General features: G+C 54.2%; 1 protein-coding gene across 3 annotated transcripts; it reads left to right on the top strand.

Annotated features, from left to right (window-relative positions):
* Positions 1 to 383: 383 nt before the first annotated feature.
* On the top strand, positions 384 to 19,214 carry DHX34 (DExH-box helicase 34). 3 transcript variants are annotated; one of them, XM_088672865.1, is made up of 17 exons: positions 384 to 495; positions 821 to 1,460; positions 3,146 to 3,457; positions 5,092 to 5,349; positions 5,549 to 5,651; positions 7,956 to 8,173; positions 9,942 to 10,116; positions 11,013 to 11,212; positions 12,329 to 12,430; positions 14,729 to 14,947; positions 15,127 to 15,300; positions 15,410 to 15,527; positions 16,803 to 16,909; positions 17,133 to 17,402; positions 17,740 to 17,919; positions 18,135 to 18,288; positions 18,910 to 19,214. In XM_088672865.1, the coding sequence occupies exons 1-17, from the start codon at positions 458 to 460 to the stop codon at positions 19,038 to 19,040; spliced, it is 3,399 nt and encodes a 1,132-aa protein (XP_088528991.1). In that variant the 5' UTR covers positions 384 to 457; the 3' UTR covers positions 19,041 to 19,214. The 3 variants fall into 3 exon arrangements, with proteins under 3 accessions (XP_088528991.1, XP_034974405.3, XP_034974407.1); XM_035118514.3 differs by having other exon boundaries at positions 18,907 to 19,214; XM_035118516.3 differs by lacking the exon at positions 384 to 495 and having other exon boundaries at positions 1,319 to 2,317; positions 18,907 to 19,214.
* The last annotated feature ends 769 nt before the right edge of the window (positions 19,215 to 19,983 follow it).

The following is a 19,983-nucleotide window of genomic DNA, read 5'->3' as shown; positions in this document are numbered from 1 at the left end:
CCCCAAAAGGGAAATGCAGGCGATTCTTCCCCAGTTGGCCTTTTTGGGCACCGGGGGTGGAAGGAAGGGAAAACAGGCTCCGGTTGTCCAGGCTGCCTGTGAGACTCCTTTTCCGCCCCGTCGCATCTCTCCGCCCAGTCTCTTTCCCCTCCCCGAGGTTTGAGCCTCAGGCGCGGTCCAACGGGGCTCCCCTGGACAAAAGCTTCTTCACTCCAGCCCCCTCCCCCTGCACGCGCCCCCAGCCCTAATCTAGCCGTGGGGCGCACGTGTACAGCGCCCGTCTGCACTCAGCAGAGACCGCGAGCAAAGCGCCCACGGAGTCTCCAAAGGAGCCCGGCAGTTGCCCGTGCGCGCGTTTCTCTACCCGGCTTCTAGATCTATAGGGTACGGGAGGCGGGCATGACGCGCATCGGGAGCGTCGGCTGCCCGTGTGCTTGCCCGCGACGAGCAACTGCGCATGCTCAGCCGCCTGCCTGCCACCCTCGACGTGCCAAGGCAAGGGAGACGCGTGTAAAGAGAACGTGGGAATGCAGGGCTGCGGGCAGGACGGGGGGAAGCGCCCGGGGAAGGGTCTCCGGCCGTTGGGTGGCCCGAGGGGAGGGGAGCGGGAGGCGTCGGGGGTTTTCCCGGCTGCGTGTCCGTCAGGTCTCACGATCCCGCCCCTTCCAGACAGCCCTGTTTAGGGAAGCTTTTAATCTTTGGTGAATTATGGTATTTTAATATTTTGCTGGAAGCCGCCCAGAGTGGCTGGGGAAACCCAGCCCGATGGGCAGGGTATAAATAAATAAATAAATAAATAAATAAATAAATATTATTCCAGGTTCATCCTCCCGGGCGCCTGTGAGAAGAGATCCAGGATGTCGTCGGAGCCCCCCGAGGGGCACTGGGGCTGCCCAGCCCTCCGCGCCCGCCTGGAGGAGCTATACTTTCCCCGCTCGAGCAGCGATGAGCGCACCCAGTTCTGGACCTTCTTCGAGCGGCTGCGGCGGCGCTTCCCCAGTGCAAAGGAGCCTCGGGAAGGAGCCCCCCCGGCTGAGCCCGGCCCTGGAGTGACGATGGGGTCCCCGCAGCCCTACGACCCCCGACTGCGCACCAACCTGCGGGCACCGCGTCGGGAGGTGTCTGGCATGGCTCCCGAGTGCCTGCGGGAGCTCCGTGCAGCCCTCGCGCACTTCTGGGACTTCGGCCAGAAGCAGAGCTTCTCCCGCCTGGCACGGCTGCAGCGGGAGCGTGCCGCCCTGCCCATCGCGCGCTACCAAGAGCGGCTGCTGGCGGCCGTGGCGAGCAGCCAGGTGGTGGTGGTGGCTGGAGACACGGGCTGTGGCAAGTCCACGCAGGTGCCGCAGTACCTGCTGGCCGCCGGCTACAGCCACGTGGCATGCACACAGCCCCGGCGCCTGGCCTGCGTGGCCCTGGCCCAGAGGGTGGCCTACGAGAGCCTCCAGCAGTACGGCGAGCAGGTGAGGGAGCATGGGCAGAGTGCCCTTTCCTCTACTGCATCACGTCCAGTGGGTTCCAGGTGGGCTCCTGGAAGAGGGCTGGAGCTGAGGAGCATGAGGACCCCAGGAGCATGTGCAGAGTGCACTATACCAAAACACTTTTTCTGTGCAACCAGGACAGGGGCCGTGAACAATGTTACAGTGAATTGTTGTCGCTTGTCTTCGCTTCCCCCAACCCACTGCCCTGCTCACAGCAGGGAAGAATATTTCTATGTTATGAACGGTCTGCCACCATTAAGAAAAAGAGGTCGGAAGAGGCCAATATACAAAGTGTGAGCAGAAAGTTCGGTGAATCGTCACAGAAATCGGACAGTAAGAAATATACGAAATATAGGAATATTCGAACATACATGCCTTCAAAGTAGGCCCTCTCTGATACAATGCACCATTGACAATGTATGTGGAACTGTTGGAAACTTCTGGAGAAGTCCTCTTTTCGTACTGCTTTCAGTTCCCTCATCACAGCTGCTTGGAGGTGTGAAGTGCTGGAAAATCTGTGCCCTTTCAGTGCAGATTTCAGTTTTGGAAAAAGAAAGAAATCCGGTGGGGTCAGATCGGGAGAATAGGGAGGGTGGGACAACTCAGTAACCTCAGGAACGATTTCACGCAGAATATGCAATTCTTCCACCATCATTCGGATGGACAAATGCCGATCCCACATCAGTAACTCACGGACTCGGTCGACCTTTGCTGCCGTTCTGCTTGCCGCCGGTCTGCCAGACCGAGGGTCGTCTTCGATGGTTTGCCACCCTTCACGGAAACGCTTAAACCACTCATACACTGTCTTTTGAGTTATAGCTTCATCTCCGTACGCAATGGTGAGCATTTCGTGGGTTTCCAATGCCAATTGTATGTTTGAATATTTCTCGCTGTCCGGTTTCTGTGACCATTCACCGAACTTTCTGGTCATGCCTTGTACATGTGCACTGTCCCTGGATCAAGGGACTTCCCTTCTTTAATTAACCCGGCTCACGGTTGTCCTCTGAACTAGCCAAATGCTTAACTGAGAATCCATCGCAGTCAGTCCATCATTTGAAAATTAAGTCTTGAGAGCCATCTTGCCCCCAAAGGGCAACTAGACATTCCGTTTTGGCGTCTGCAACCTTGGTTTAAGGAGTCATTTCGCACCTAGCTTACATATCTGAGTTTCTAACACTGGGAGCTGGGGAGCTGGAGGACGCAGGAGCATGTGCAGAGTGCCTACGGTCCGAGGCACCAATGCTTCCAGATCTGGAAACTGCAGGAGGGGAGGGTGTTGTTTTTGCTTTCGCATTCTGCTTGTGGGCTTCCCATAAGGTGCTTCCCTCCTCCTGGTGAGGACAGGGTGCTGGGTGAGGCGGGCAATGGCCTGATCCAGCCCTGCTCATGGGCTGACGAGGTTGTTGAAACCCGCTCTGCTTGTTGAGCTGGTGAGCCCCTGGGGGTCTTGTGTGCCCCTAGACCAGGCATCCCCAAACTGCGACCCTCCAGATGTTTTGGCCTACAACTCCCATGATCCCTAGCTAACAGGACCAGTGGACAGGGATGATGGGAATTGTATTCCAAAACATCTGGAGGGCCGAAGTTTGGGGGTGCCTGCCCTAGACCAAGCCCCTCCCCCTGGCCTTCCTGGATGCTGACCCCCCCTCTTTCTCCCCTGCCGGCAGGTTGGCTACCAGATCCGTTTTGAGAGCACTCGCTCGCCGGCCACGCGGATCGTCTTCTTGACGGAGGGGCTTCTCCTGCGCCAGGCCCAGCGGGACCCCTCCCTCCCTGGCTACCGGGTGCTGATTGCGGACGAGGTCCATGAGCGCCACCTGCACAGCGACTTCCTCCTGGGCGTCCTGCGCAGGATCCTGCCCACCCGCCCCGACCTCAAGCTGGTGCTCATGTCGGCCACCATCAACATCCGTCTCTTTGCGGACTACTTTGGGGGGGCTCCCGTGGTGCAGGTCCCCGGTCGGCTCTTCCCCATCACGGTGAGGGGGAGGCCAGGGGGGAGTGGCGGGTGGGTAGGTTGTGGCTGCTTCTGGGGTGGGGCGGCTCTGTGGCTCATTTGCCTCAGTATTCCTGAAGGAGCGTCTCCACCCCCATTGTTCAGCCCAGACACGGAGGTCCAGCTCCGAGGGCCCTCTGGGGGTTCCCTCTCTGCAAGAAGTGAAAATAATAATAATAATAATTTATAATAATAATATTTATACCCCGCCCATCTGGCTGGGTTTCCCCAGCCACTCTTGGCGGCTTACAACAGAATATTAAAATACAACAATCTATTAAACATTAAAAGCTTCCCCAAACAGGGCTGCCTTCAGATGTCTTCTAAAAGCCTGGTAGTTGTAACTTGGCTTCTCGCAACAAGGGAACTGCCAGAAGGCCCTCGGCGCTGGACCTCAGTGTCCGGGCAGAACGATGGGGGTGGAGACAGGGAACCAGGCAGACGGTCTTCTCAGTGGTGGCGCCCACCCTGTGGAATGCTCTCCCATCAGATGGGAAATAAACAACTATCTGACTTTTATAACACATCTGAAGGCAGCCCTGTTTAGGGAAGTTTTTAATATTTGATGTTTTATCATGTTTTTAATATTCTGTTGGGAACTGCCCAGAGTGGCTGGGGAAACCCAGCCAGATGGGCAGGGTATAATTATAATTATAATTATTATTATTATTAGTACTATTCCTGGGGACCAGGGGCTCTGAACAGGCTGCCTGTTCAGAGCCCCTGGTCCCCAGGAATAGTACTACTTACCGGCATTTGGGCCGGTTCCCACCGCGCCGATCGCGCGGCGGGCCGGAGGACGGGGGAGCGCGTGCCTGTGCGGGCCAGCGGGCAGGGGAGGGCGCTTACTGGCGCGGCGGTGCGCTTCCAGGGTGGAAAAAGCACCGAAAATCCGTTGTGCGCATGCGTATGGGCCTCCCCCGACCCGGAAGTGCACCAGAAATGACCTCTTCCGGGTCGGGAGAGGCCCATACGCATGCGCACAAAGGATTTTCGGCGCTTTTTCCCCGACCCGGAAGAGCGCTGCCACGCTGCGCGCCGTAAGAGTGGGCGGCGGGGGCGGGCGGCGGGGGTCGTCGTGGGCCGGATTGGCAGGCCAATTGGGCCGCATCCGGGCCCCGGGCCGTAGTTTGGGGACCCCTGGGCTAGATGGCACAATTCTCAGTTTTTCATGTGCGGTTGGGGTGGGGAGGTTTTGCTCTCTCCTCGAACCCTCACCCTTTGACTGCCTCTTCCACAACTTCCTAATTTGTGCCCTATCTCCGGAAACAGCCCCTGTGTTTTCCCAGCTTCACTTCTGTAACGTTGAGGGCTAGAAACTTGCCTTGTGTGGCAGTGGTTGTGTCGTGGTTAAGAGTGCCGGAGGCCTGGGCTCTGATCTCCCCATTTGGGCGTGAAGCTCTCCGGGAGTGTCCTTGGGACGCTGCCTCTCTCGGCGTGACCTACCTAGCAGGGCGGTTGTTGTGGGGATTCCACGAGGAGGGGAGTGTGGCCCCTCGGGCTCCTTGGAGATGGGCTACGAAGGGAAGGAACGGCTGCCTGGCTGGGGAAGGGCCAGACAGGCCCAGCCCAGGCCTGCAGCATCTCACGGCTTGCCTCCTCCCCCCCCCCGCACAGGTCCTGTACGAGCCCCTCCGCCCCGAGGAGGGTGCTAGCGGGCGCAAGGAGAGACTGGACCCCCGCCCCTTCCTGCGGGTGCTGCAAGCCATCGACCACAAGTACCCTCCCGAGGAGAGGGGAGACCTGCTTGTCTTCCTCAGTGGCGTGGCTGAGATTGGGGCTGTCGTGGAGGCGGCACAGACCTACGCCACTCACACCCAGCGCTGGGTGGTTCTCCCTCTCCACAGCACCCTGTCCGTGGCCGAGCAGGACAAGGTGGGTGGTGCCAGGGCATTTTTTTTGGGGGGGGCTCCCTGAAAGAGGGGGGGTGTTGAGTGCCTGCCTGGGGGACCCTTTTTAAAAAATCAGATTATTGAGGGCTCTGCCCCCAGGTCTCCCCACCCCGAGGCTCCCTTGGCACACGCGGGTCGTTCCCTGTGGGCCCTGGAGATGCAAAATGCCCTCTGCCTTGCAGGTATTTGACTTGCCTCCCCCAGGAGTCCGGAAGTGCATCGTTTCCACCAACATCGCCGAGACCTCGGTGACCATCGACGGCGTCCGATTCGTCGTGGACTCGGGTAAGGGGCGGCCGCTTCTGCCCCGGGCTCTGGGGGGCAGCCGGTTTGAATGAATGAATGAATCTTTATTTGCATCAGCCACTGGCCACAACAATAAAACAATACAGTATACAAAGAACAGAAATAAAAAGTCAGTTATATAAAATACTTTTTAGGGTTTTGAGTCAATAGTCAAATAGTGGATCTTATTCTGATTGCCCCAGCTAAAAACCTTGCCACCTTTGCTGTCACCTGCTCATCTTGATCTGCCAAGAGAAAGGACACTGGGGCAGTGGCTGGACAATAAAAGAGGGGTGATGACCTCATTCCTCAAGTCTTTATCAAGAGTGCAAGCCAGAAGGGCATGCGCCACCGATTCAGGACTGCCTGAATCTACAGAGACATAAGCGTTCTTCATGTGGAATCTGTTGGAATCGCCCCTCAAGTCCGTCCCTCAAATCGAGGGCAATACATTCAATCTTGCGAGAGTCAAAGTGCGTCTATATTTTAGGATTGCTAGGTTATGCAAATCAGGTGCCAGAGAGTCGAAATGGGAAGGTGGAAAACAGCCATACCATGGGTAGAATTTCTTTATTGTGGCCAAGTTGTTCTGGCACTCGATATCATGGGGGCAGCCAGTCCTTTGTGGAGACGCTTGCTGAGCCTGTCTGTGGGTCTCTGGGAGGGAGAGGTCTGAGGAAGGCTGTGGACGCAAGTGGGCCAGCTCTTGCAGCTGCAGCATGAATTTGGAAGTTGCCATATTGGCATCCTGGCATCCTGGCACCCTTGAACCTCAGCCCCCCCTCTCTTTTCCAAGCCACTTTCTAGCCCTTAAGGCGGAGAGATTGTGGGCCCAACCAGGTGAGCCATCTGAAGTTCTGCAAGAACACCCAAAGACTTGGGGGGCAGGAAGATTGCCTGGGGCCTAGGGATTCCAGAAACACCTTTATTAGGCCAAGCAGAATGTTTGTTTTTAAAAAAATCACCTTTATTATACATCAATTTACATCAGTTTACATACAACTTAGACAATACATACATTACACACCACTACCTAGACACACCGTACACTAACTTCCGATTCTTCTCATTATACTGTGTCACATTTTGTTAATCTATGCACATCTCATTATTCATATTTTTCCTTCCCATTTTTTATCAGAGAAATTTTACTATGTACTTTCTCTGTATTTCAAGATTCATTCTAGCCTGTCAGGAGGTTGACATTGTCACAGTAACTTTTAAGATACTCTTTAAATATGATCCAGTCTTTATTAACTTTCTGTATTGAATTTCCTCTCATTCTCCCTGTCATCTTTGCAAGTTGTAAATATTCTATTATTTTCGCTTGCCAGCCCTTTTTTGTTATCACCTTTCCAATTCTTTGCTATTAAAATCCTAGCCAACCGGAATGTTACCGTGTGCCAAGCGGCAAGAACTTCCTCTTCTGAGGAACTCGAAAGCTTGCCCACAACGATTCTGTGGCATTTCGGTTGCCCTAGTAAAAGTAAGGTAAAGGGACCCCTGACCATTAGGTCCAGTTGTGACCGACTCTGGGGTTGCAGCGCTCATCTTGCCTTATTGGCTGAGGGAGCCGGTGTACAGCTTCCAGGTCATGTGGCCAGCATGACAAAGCCGCTTCTGGCGAACCAGAGCAGCGCATGGAAACACTGTTTACCTTCCTGCCGGAGCAGTACCTATTTATCTACTTGCACTTTGACGTGCTTTCGAACTGCTAGGTTGGCAGGAGCTGGGACCGATCAACGGGGGATTTGAACTGCCAACCTTCTGATCGGCAAGCCCTAGGCTCTGTGGTTAAACCCACAGCGCCCCCTAGTAAAAGTATCTCCCTGGTATTTCTGAACGTGAGAACCCAAGTGCAGCCTGCAGGATCAGGCCGGAGGGGACCCATCTAGCTCAGCCTCTTCTCCCCCCACCCCAGTGGCCAACCAGGTGTCTGATATGGAAAGCTGGTGATCAGGATTCGAACACAGCTCTCCCCTCCTGCAATTCCCAGCCACTGACATTCAGAAGCATCGCTGCCTCTGACCGTGGAGACAGAGCAGATCCGGCCTGGCTAGGAGCCATCAGTAGCCTCCATGAATCGAAATCTTTGCACCCCTTGATTGTAGCAAAGATAAAATAATAAATTTTCAGGAAAAATTCACACTAGTTTAGGGCATACAGAAAGTACTGGAACGGGTTAAAATTCACACCAGCTTACTATTATCGTATTAAATAGACTGGCAGGTAAACTGCCCCCCAGTGAATGTGACATATGGGGCAACGGGGCTCCCTTGAACCTTCCTGCTCTCTCTCTGGCAGGGAAGGTGAAGGAGCTGAGCTATGACCCCAAGGCTAAGCTGCAGCGCCTGCAGGAGTTCTGGATCAGCCGCGCCAGCGCCGAGCAACGCAAGGGCCGGGCGGGCAGGACAGGGCCGGGCGTCTGCTTCCGCCTCTACGCCGAGTCTGACTACGATGCCTTTGCCCCCTACCCGGTGCCAGAGATCCAGCGGGTGGCGCTCGACGCCCTTGTTCTGCAGGTGGGCAGAGGAAGGGGGTGCCCAGCCCCTTCGCTCCAGGGGGGCAGGGACCCACTTTTTGTTTAATTTTTTTTTCAATTTTATGCTACAGAATTAAATTAACAACATCAATTAGGATTCCCCAAATCCTTTGACTCCCCTCCGCCTTCCATGGTTACCCTTGTCCATCTTATTTCAACTGCTTCACCTATAATAAATAATAAATTATTATTATTATTGTTTAGAAGACAATGGAAGGCAACCCTGTTTAGGGAAGTTTTTAATGTCTGATGCTTTAATGTATTTTAAATCTTTTGTTGGAAGCCGCCCAGAGTGGCTGGGGAAACCCTGCCCGATGGGCGGGGTATAAATAATAATTTATCATTCATAATATTATTTTCTCCATTTTTCTTAAATATTTCAATTTTACCTTAATTTTTAGTGCATTACAAGCATTACTCAAATCCTGCCAAAGTTTTCAGAGCTGGGACCCCCATTTAAATGGGCGGCTCCCTGTCACGGCCTCCTCAGCTGTGATTCCTGCACTGCGAGGGGGTGGACTAGAGGACCCTTGGGGGTCCCTCCTGCCTCTGCAATTCTGCGACCTCAAAAGAGAGACTCCTTCACTGGAGGATTTTTGAGCAGAGGTCCGGTGGCCCTCGATTCTTTAGCTGAGATTACTGCAGTATTTTGGGGTTGGACTAGAAGACCCTCTGGGGTCTCTTCCCTCTCTACAATTCTGGGATTTCAGTGATGGCATTTGTGGGTTTTTGGGGGTGAAATGGCTGTTCTGACCAGGGCCGGATTGAAGTTGGATGAGGCCCTCAGCTCCTGAAGGGAATGGGGCTCTTTCTATGTCCAGCTGTCCTTTGTCAACAACAAATGATCACTGTTTTTGTGTTGAATCTATGCGATATGGTAATTTATGGACCTCATAGGTACCTAAAGCCCTTTGCACATGTTGCCGTGCAACCAGTCCATGCAGAATGTCGACACCCTATATATAGAAAGGAGCAAACCAGGGATATTTGAGGGAGCAGGCGGGGCCTATGACTTACATCATAGGAGCCGACACAACACAAAACACCTTTGCTGTGTGTAGGTTTCATTTTATTTGTTTTTGATCTTTTATTTTGGAAATGTACATCCATTTTTTTTCTTTTAACTTCTTTGGGGCCCCCAAAGAGAGTGGGGCCCTAAGCTGGAGCTTGTTTAGCCTTGGCCCAGTATACCTGAAGGAGCGTCTCCACCCCCATCGTTCTGCCCAGACACTGAGGTCCAGCTCCGAGGGCCTTCTGGCAGTTCCCTCCCTACGAGAAGCGAAGCTACAGGGAACCAGGCAGAGGGCCTTCTCAGTAGTGGTCAAAGAGATAAACAACTACCTGACATTTAGAAGGCATCTGAAGGCAGCCCTGTTTAGGGAAGTTTTTTATGTGTGACATTTTAATGAATGTTAATTTTTGTTGGAAGCCGCCCAACATTATTATTATTATTACCTAAATCTGGCACTGGTTCTGACACATAGCGAGTGGGAAGGCAGGCGACGTTCCCCATAGTTGGTAAAGCGTGAGACTTAATCTCAGGGTCGTGGGATCGAGTCCCCCGTCGGGTGGTAGATTGCAGGGGGTTGGGCTGGATGACCCTCGGGGACCCCTCCCAGCCCAACAATTTTGCAATTCTTCATCCGCCTGGGCTCATGCCGCTTGGGGGGCGGGGGAGGAATTTGGCATTGGGGGGTGGAATGTGAAGGAAGCCTCTCTCCTTGGCTCTGTTGCCCCCCCCCCCCCAGATGAAGAGCATGGGGCTGGGCGACCCCCGCGCCTTCCCCTTCCTGGAGCCCCCCCCGCCAGCCAGCCTGGAGACGGCCGTCAGCTACCTGAAGCAGCAGGGGGCCCTGGACCCAGAGGAGAACCTCACGCCCATCGGGAGCCTGCTGGCTGAGCTGCCCGTGGATGTGGTGATTGGTGAGTCTGGAAAGGGGGGGGTGACATGGAATGGGGGGGGGCATGTCTGTGCCAGTCACCCACGGGAGCCTCTGCCGGATGCGCAGAGTTTGTGCCTTGGGTTTGTGCCTTGTGCTGTGGCGTTTCGGAGTGAGCATGTGCAGAGTGCCACGGGGAGACTGCCCCTGGGGGGGCACTGAGAGTGGGCGTATCTCCCCCACTCCCTATGCCAGGAATCTTATTCTGGGTGAGAGCCGGTGGTGTGGTTAGAGTGTTAGGCGTAGTTCAGGGGAGACCAGAGTTCGATTCCCCCTACTCAGCCATGAATTATTTTATTTTATTTTATTTATTATACAACATTTAAAATACACTTAAACAATACAATACTGTATATACAAAACATACATTACATACATTACCTTAATACCTAATGTAGACGCACCTTACACATTTGACTTCCAAGTCTTCGCAATGTGCTATTTGACCACTTATTGTCCTATAGGCATTTCATTTTAGTTATTCTTCTTTTCCAAATCTTTTTTTCCCTAACCAGAGTTTGCTATGCATTTTCTCTGTTTCCTAGATTCATTCTGTATCTATCGGGAGATTTGCCTTATCTGTATAATTTTTAAGATATTCCTTAAATATTACCCATTCGCTTTATTTTATTTTGTTTTATTTATACTTTTCAAGTTTATACATTTCACTAATTTTACACATTTCACTAATTATCGGCCATGAACTTCTTACTGGGTGACCGGGGGGGGGGCAGTCCCTGCCTCTCAGCCTAGCCTACCTTGCAGGGCTGTTGTTGTGGGGATTAAATGAGGAACGTTGGAAGAGACGCTGCCTGGGTGGCTTTTGGGGGGGTGAAGTAGCTTTTGCTCTCTGGCTGAGGCTGCTCCATTTTTCCACAGGGAAGATGCTGGTTCTGGGGACCCTCTTTGGCCTGGCGGCCCCCACCCTATCGGTCGCAGCTGCGCTCAGTGTTCCCTCCCCCTTCCTGCGCAGCAGCAGCGGGCGCAGCGACCCGGACTGTGCAACCGCCCGTCGGCCTCTGGAGAGCCCCCTGGGAGACCCCCTGACGCTGCTCAATGTCTTTGATGCCTGGGTGCAGGTGGGTGAGAAACACTCTGTCTCTGCCTGATCTGGTAGGCCCTTCTTTTCTTCTTGTGGAGCCTCCAGCTCCAGAGGCAGTCTATCTGGATTCCTGGGTTTGGGGGGGGCATTTGGCCAAGGGGAGAAGAGGATTCTGGACTGGATGGCCCCCCTTTGGCCTGATCCAGAGGGTCTCTTCCTGGGTTGTTGTTGTTGTTTTTTGTATAATTTTTATTAAATTTTCTGTTTTGCATTTCAGAAAATCCGTTTAAACAACCTTCCCTTAAACAACCTTAAACAAACTTCCCTTCTTCTGTTTCCGTGGTTCATTTTGCATATCATAAATCCCTGTGTATTTTACATAAACTAAAACCATTCAGTATTCCATTATTGGGACCCAGGTGGCGCTGTGGGTTAAACCACAGAGTCTAGGGCTTGCTGATCAGAAGGTCGGCGGTTCGAATCCCTGCAACGGGGTGACCTCCCGTTGCTTGGTCCCAGCTCCTGCCCACCTAGCAGTTCGAAAGCACATCAAAGTGCAAGTAGATAAATAGGGACCGCTCCGGCGGGAAGGTAAACGGCGTTTCCATGCGCTGCTCTGGTTCCCCATAAGCAGCTTTGTCATGCTGGCCACATGACCCGGAAGCTGTCTGCGGACAAACGCTGGCTCCCTCGGCCTATAGAGCGAGATGAGCGCCGCAACCCCAGAGTCGGACACGACTGGACCTGATGGTCAGGGACCCCTTTATTCCATTATTACATCCATCAAAACTTATTTATGTTGTTGAATTTATCTTAATGCGGCCCATGTTTGCAGACGTACATAATTCCCCCCCATATATACAATAAACGGTTTCCAATCTTCTCTAAACGTGTGTTCCTCTTGTTCTCTTATTCTATATGTTAAGTCCGCAAGCTGCGCATATTCTGTCCACTTAAGTTGCCAATCCTCTTTAGTTGGGACAGTAGTGGCAAGCATAAATAACTATTTTTGACACCTGGGAATTTATTTCTGAATTATCCCCAACAAAAAGGACTCAGGACTCTTCCTGAGTTTTGGCCTTCTGGCCTTTGTCTCTGCATCTGTCTGTCTTGGTCCGTCCTGATGGAGTCAAACGTCCTTGTTGTCCGGCAGGAGAAATCAGACAATCGGAGTGGATCCCGCCGTTGGTGCCGCCGGCGGGGCCTGGAGGAGCACCGGCTCTACGAAGCGGCCAACTTGCGGCGCCAGTTCCAGGTAGGTGTGAATCGGGGGGGAGGGGTTGGTCTAGATGGCCCCTGGGATGCCCCTTCCGAGCGCGCACAATCCTTCTGCGTCCAGGGCAGCTGTCTACCAGCTCCATCTGGTCTGCAGGATGAGACCCTCCCTGCTTGCCGACTGTCTCGCCAGAGTGGTGCATGCTCTACACCAGGGGTCGGCAAAGTTTTTGTGGCTTGGGCTGGTTCACGGTTTGGCAGACGCCACGGTGGGCCAGAGTGCGCGCACACACACACGCGAACGCTATTTCCAGCGCTCCTTCCGGCGCGGAGGGGGCATGCGCCAGCCAGCGTCACAGAAAGTGGTTCCCCCCTCTGCTCCTCGCCGGTTTAGTGCGGTGCATGGGAGCCGACCGAGCGGGCGGTGAGGGTCCATGGGCCAGTTAAACGACCCCATGGGCCACAAGCTCTACACTAGTGGCCGCCTACGGTCCCCCTGGGGGGGGGGCAGCAATTTGTACTTCCCATGAAACCCTCCAGCAGGATCACTTTCAGAAAGTGTGGCAGCCCCAGTGTGAATCGGAGAGAGATTTCAAAGCTTTGCAGGAGACACTTTCCATAAACTCTGCTTCTGGGCTCCCTTGACTTTAAGCAGAATAGGGAGCTGAAGAGATGCTAAACAGCTCTATGCGTTTTTAACTCCGTTTGGAACAATAATGTGCTAGACTAGTCCCCTAAATGTTCTGGGTAAATTAGAGTATTAGAATCATAGAATCATAGAGTTGGAAGAGACCACAAGGGCCATCCAGTCCAACCCCCTGCCAAGCAGGAAACACCATCAAAGCATTATTGACATATGGCTGTCAAGCCTCTGCTTAAAGACCGCCAAAGAAGGAGACTCCACCACACTTTTTGGCAGCAAATTCCACTGCCGAACAGCTCTTACTGTCAGGAAGTTCTTCCTAATGTTTAGGTGGAATCTTCTTTCTTGTAGTTTGAATCCATTGCTCCGTGTCCGCTTCTCTGGAGCAGCAGAAAACAACCTTTTATATATTTGAACATGGCTATCATATCACCCCTTAACCTTCTCTTCTCCAGGCTAAACATACCCAGCTCAGGCTCTGTCGCCAAGTATTACAACTTGGCGACCTCCTTCCCAAGCCTGGGAAGCCTCTGCCCGGCTTAGGGAGGGAGGCACAAGGCTCACATGCACAACTTTGGGGCATCACAATAATGACACCCACCCCCAAAACATCACCCTCGCAAGTTGGCACCCCTGCCCCCAACTGTTCCCCTATGAAACATTTAACCACATGCCACTGGTTTAGAACTTGCTGCTGTAGGTTTGGGAGGGTCAGTCTGGATCAGGGGTCAGCCAAGTTTTTCAGCAGGGGGCCGGTCCACTGTCCCTCAGATCTTGTGGGGGGCCGGACTATTATTATTTTTGGTGTGTGTGTGGGGGAAATGAACGAATTCCTATGCCCCAGAAATAACCCTGAGCTGCATTTTAAATAAAAGCACACATTCTACTCATGTAAAAACACCAGGCAGGACCCACAGATAACCCAGTCAAAGTTTTAAATCATACATCTTAATTGACTTCCCTCCACTGCCCCTCCTGGTTCCATTATTTTGTGCTTATTCACACACGTCCATAAAATCTTACATTCTTCACAGTCCAATTTTAGAAACCTCGTTCATGTTGTTACAAGTGACCTTTAAAAGTTCAGCTAACGTAAAAGCCTGAACACAAAGCTTACAAAGTATGCATTGAACATCCCTCCCCCCTTTTTTATTAAAAACGAAGAACAATGTCATTTTTCTTTCTTGGGTTTCAGATTATCTAATATGTCCTGCATGGTTCATTAATTTGTTTTTCCAATCTCCTTTATCTTTGGCAGTGGCTTCTTCCTTCTATAGGGATGGTCTGGTCTTGGCCTGGCGGGAACAAATTCTTTTGCACAGAAAATCCATTAAGTCCTGTACCTTTCAAAATCATAGCTTCTGGTTTTTTGGTTTTTTAAAAAAAACAAAAATCATTTCCAACATTCTCTTCAAACCTTTATATGTCACTTACCAGGCCTTCTGAATAACTGTACATTGCCACCAGGTATGGCAGCCTCTCATACCTTTTGCCCGCCCTCCCTGCTTCGTCTCCATCACAGTCAAAGGCTCCCAAATTAATTCAGTATTTTTTAATATTCTATTGGGAGCCACCCAGAGTGGCTGGGGAAACCCAGCCAGATGGAAGGGTTATAAATAATAAATTATTATTATTATTATTATTATTATTATTATTATTATTATTATTATTATTATCCTCCTCCTCCTCTGCCAGGAGCTACTGCGGGACCACCGGCTGCTGGAGCCCCCCGCCCGGCCCAGCGACACCCATGCCCGCCAGAGCCGCCACCGCAAGCGCCGGGAGTTGCAGAGGATCAAGCGGGAGCACGATCGGGGGGAGGGGCGGCGGAGGAAGGTGCTGCGTCTGGAGGAAGAGGGGGGCAGCTCTTCCTCGGGTGGGGAAGGGGAGCCCGAACGCGGCCTCGACATCCAGGTGAGGGGGTCCGGAGGGGGTACCTCTGGGGTTCAGCTCCTTCCCCTTGGGGGCCCAGCAGCTGGGCTCTTCCTCTGTTCCGATGGAGCCTCCCAGTCCAGAGGCAGTCTACCTCGATCCCTAGGCCCGTGGGGATGTCATGCCCTGATCCTCCTACTCCTACTCCCCCCCACAAACAGGATGTCAAGTTCCAGCTGCGCCATGACGTTGCCGAGCTGCGGGCAGCCTCTTCTGTGGCGCAGGCTTTGTCGCCCGGCCGGCTAGCCCTCCTGCAGCTGGTCTTGGGGCGCGGCCTCTACCCACAGCTGGCCGTGCCAGACCCCTTCAACCAGACCCGCAAGGACTCTGACCAGGTGAGCGCCTGGGCCTTGTGGGTGGGAGGGAGCTGGGAGGAGTCGCTGGGCGAGGAGGGGCCTGGGGAGCCAGCCCCCTCGCTGAGACCCCCTCCTCTTTGCTCCCCAGATCTTCCACACCAAGGAGAAGGTGGGGGTCGTCCTCCACCCCACCAGCATCTTCTCTGCCTCCCCAGAGCTGCTGCAACCAGCACAGGAAAGGGGTCCAGAACGTGGGGGGCAGAGAGGTAAGAGGGGTGCCCCCTGCCCTCCCTCCCTCCATCGGAGGCTCTCAGCATCTTTCCCCCATTGGGCTCCTGCATCCTGGGCAAGGGAAGACCCTTGGGGAGGGGGCAGAGTGGGGGGCATGATCCTGTACTGGGTGGGAATGAGCAGACTCAGCCATGGGGGAAAGTTGGAGCCAGGGGTGCGAGTGCGAGTTTGATTGAAGCGGGAATTGAAGTGGGTGGCTGATTCCTGGAGGTTTTAAGGGGGGGAGGTGTTCCTTCCAGCTCTGCAGTTTTTAAGCAGAGGCTGGGCGCCCACCTGCCATGGATGCAAAGCAGAGGTCCCTTCCAGGCCTACGGTCATGTTGTTCTAAGCGCTGACTCTGTCGGCCCCAAGGGCCTCCTGTCTAGCTCAGCCTCCTGTCTGGGGGAATGTTGTGGATAGTAGGAGAGGATATATTGATTAAATATTATCCTTCCTCACTCGCACTTGTGAGTCCGTAGCAGAGCACATCACCCAGTATATAGCAGGAAGCTGGTTGGTAGATTTGTTTGAATCTCTTAAGTTAAGCCAGGCCATAGGCACACTCGGCCCTCCAGATGTTTTGGGACTACAGCTCCCATCATCCCTAGCTAACAGGACCAGTGGTCACGGATGATGGGAGTTGCAGTCCCAAAACATCTGGAGGGCCAAGTTTGCCTGTGGCTGAGTTAAGGAATCCAGTCTGGCTTTGTCCAGATTCGATTGTTTCTGGTAAATTCCCTTTTATCCCCCCCTAAAAAGAATAAAGACACAGCAGTCTTCTCTTAAAAGTAACAAGAAGTTTACATTCAGTTCACATTATGGTCCTGAAGGCAGGCTTTACCTTGTAGTTACAGAAGAGAGTGTGAGTTCATTCCATATGGGGATTGAAGTCATGTGCTGCTGACAGCAAAATAATAGCAAGATGGAATAAAAGAAAGAAGAAGGGAAGATGGCTGCATGACCAGCCCTTTTATGGGGTCTCCCAGGGTCACACGCAGGGGGAGGATGCTCCAGACCAGGTGTGACAGGAAGTCCTCCTGCCTGGAGTAACACCCCCCCCCCCCTGCGTGTTCACTCTGGACAAACAGGAAGTGTTGTATTTGACTGCTTATGTTACATCCCACTCTATCCTCAGCCAGATTTGTGACGGAGGCAGAGTCAGGGTTTGTGTGCTGGATGCCGCCCCTCTGTTATGGTTGCCAAGGGACCCCCCCCCCCGGGTTGGTGCTGAGTGTGGGGCAGCCTATGAAACTCTCCTTCCCTCTTCGCAGATGCCAAGGAGGGCCTGAGCAGCCGCCACCAGATCCTGGCCTTTGTCTCGCTGCTTGAGACAAACAAGCCCTACCTGGTGAACTGCCTCCGTCTGCCAGCTCTTCAGGTGATCATCCTCCCCCCCCCCCAAGTGAGGGGGACCCAGGCGTCCTAGCTCTCTCCCCTCCCCTGAAACACCCGGGAGGCTTTTTGGCAGAGCTCCGGTGGTTATCTGCTGGGGGTGCCACAGCTGTGCTCCTGCCTCGCAGGGGGTTGGACTGGATGACCCCCGGGGGTCCCCTGCGATTCTGCCACTCTGCAACCGGCGCCTCTCTCCACCTGCCTCACAGTCGCTGCTGCTCTTGGCTCGCTCCGTGGACACGAACGGCGACTGCACCCGCCTCGTGGCCGACTCGTGGCTGGAGCTGCGAGTTCCTTCCCCGGAAGCGGCCCTCCGCCTGCTGCGTGCGGCCCTCCGCCTCCGGGCTTCCTGGGAGAAGGTCCTGGACCGGCAGCTGGAGAGCCGAGGGGCCCGGGGGGAGGAGGCCGAGGAGGGGCGGCCCAGCGCCCGGCAGGTGCGCCAACTCACCCAGGAGCTGCTGGACTTTCTGAAGGCCGAGGTGCGTTGGGCGGCCCTGCGGGGCGGGCAGAAGTGGGTGGGTGGGTGGGCCGGCTGGGCCAGTGGGGCAATCTGTGGCTCCTGGTTTCCATGCAGGCAGGAGGCCTCAAGTGGCTGGAGACTGCAAGAGGGGAGGTCGGATCCTGCTTGTGGGCATCTCCCTAGAGGCACCAGGCACAGCAGGTGGGCTCTTTCTTACTGAGCCTCCAGATCCAGGAGCAGGCAGAGGGCCTTCTTGGTAGTGGCGCCCTCCCTGTGGAATGCCCTCCCGCCAGATGTCAAGGAAATAAATAATTATTAAATAAATAATAATTATTATTATTCTGCTGCCCCTTCAGGTGCCCTACAGCCTGCGGCGCCTGATGCCCCTGGAACAGCAGAACCTCTATGTGGGTCCTCAGGTGGCTTCTGCCGGAGGGGAGGTACCTCCCGGCCTCTTCCAGGGGCTGGAGGTGGCCCCTGACGAGGAAAAGGGCGGCTGCAGAGTGGGCAGCTTCTTGACGTTCAACTGCCTGGCGGTGAGTTCAGGGGAGTCGTAGAGTCGGGAGGAGGTACCTGGAGGCCACGTAGCCCAAACCTCTGCAGTGCAGAAATGCGCTTTGTACTCTGGGGGTGGGCGGGGACAGGCCAGGTGGCAGGTTGGAGCCTGGTTGTGGGGCGCAGAGCCTGCCCCTCCCTTGCCTGGGGGGGTTGGGTGGGCTCCAACCCCTCTTGGCCCCTCCGTCTCCTGCAGGGCACAGAGGGAGACCTGTACAGCGACTGCCTCCGCAGCTTCTGGACCTGCCCTCGCTGCGGCCTCTACATGCCCTTCACCCCGATGGAGCGCCTGGCTCACGAGGAGGCCTGCCAGCCCCCAGGCCAAGAGGGGGAGCAACCCAGCCAGGAAGGTGAGCCCCCCCCCGGGGGGAGCAGGGGGCAGTTGCTGGGACATTTCCCCAAAGGCTTTGCAGTTTGGGGGCTTCCAATGGGGCGGTTATACTTTCTGGGGGGGGCTGGGAGGGACTTTGTTCTCTGCGAGGCAAGAGCTCCAGTCCTTCGTCCCACGAGATTTTTCACAGTGCGGTTTGCAGAGAGGGTGAAAGGAGCGCCAGAGACAACTCTTGGAAACATTCAAAGGGCAAAATCAGGAATAAACCAAAAACAGATCAGGATGTGCACCCGCACTCGACACGCCTGCGGAGCCCTCGTCTAAGCAAGGAGGTTTTGGGGCAGTGCCGCGGAAAGGCCTTTGTGATGTCAAGAGGCAGGGACTTCCCAAGTTGTTAAGGGCTTTTTATATACCAGTGGCAACCCCTTGAACCCGGGCTGGGTGGCAAAGGGGCAACCAGTACAGATCACTGAAGTGCTTTGTGCTGGCAAGGCCTCACTCTGATCAGCAATCGCGCTTCAGCAGCCTTCTGCACCAGCTGCGGCCTCCAGACCAGGTGCAAGGGAAGCCCCACATTGCACGTTTTTGGGCTGTTGTGTTTTGTGTGAGTTTTCACAAGGTTCTTGCTCCTCCCCAGAAGAAGAAACGGTGACCCCATCGGGCGCCTCCGCCCTGCAGCGCCCGTACCACTGCCCCGCCTGCCAGCAGAGCCTCCTCCTCACGCCCACTGAAATCCTGCGCCACCGGAAGCAGCACCAGGCGCCCCCCTGAGATCAGCGGCGCTGGCGGGGGCTTCTCGAGGTCGGGGGAGCTTTCCCTCAGCCTCATGGACTGACCCCCTGCCCCTCTCCTTCCTACTTGAGCTGCGATGAGCCTGGACTTTTTTTATGGGGGGTAGGGGGTATCCTGGAAGAGTGTAAATAAAAACGTGCGGTTTTGATTAAAGAACTGGGCTCTGCCTTGTGGCTTCTAGTGGGGCGCCACCCTAGAGCAAAGGCTACCTGGATTTCCCCAAGTCCAGGAGTCCTGGGTTCAGTAGCAATAACGGCACCAGTGGAGATACACTTGGGTCTTTCCTAAGAGTAGCCTGCTGGATCGGGGCCTGTGGCCCATTGTTAACACCTTGGGTGAAGCATCATGCACACATCACAGGTACATCATACAGATGTCACAAACAAGGAGGGGTTTTCTGGCAGGTTTGCCCCCAACTCTCCCTTGCCCACCACCTTACCCCCATCAAGTGATACAGAAGGAATATCTACAAGTTTCTGTTTTTCCTGGTCAAGGTAATCACACTCCTTTGTCCTGACTGAGAACGTAATTCATTGTCTGTGGGATGGCTACCTTTCTGGCACTGCTGAGTACCTTTGAGGAATTATGGCTGCCCACATCCTAGGCTCCCCCCTTGGTAGCCATTCCTTTCCTGAACAGAACAAAGTTGGAATGGCGCAAATCCGATACTGGAGCGATTTTATGCGACTTTCTAAAGTTTTCCCAGTGAGCCAGTATCTTTACATAAATTCCGGTAACACCATCTAGGCTGGCATCCTGTTCTCACAGCGGCTGAACAGTTGCCTGTGGGAAACCAGCAAGCTGGATCCAAGCGCAAGAGAAATGCTCCCCCCCCCCCGGGGATTCAGAAGCATAGCTGCGTCTCACCTGTGGAGTGCAGAGCCGAGCCATTGTGGCTGGTAGCCCTCCATAGCATGAATTC

Source organism: Zootoca vivipara, chromosome 6 (assembly GCF_965207765.1).
Source record: "Zootoca vivipara chromosome 6, rZooViv2.hap1.1, whole genome shotgun sequence".
Lineage (NCBI taxonomy): Eukaryota > Metazoa > Chordata > Lepidosauria > Squamata > Lacertidae > Zootoca > Zootoca vivipara.
Note: the sequence above shows the minus strand (reverse complement) of the source record. Positions and strands in the feature narration are given on the sequence as shown.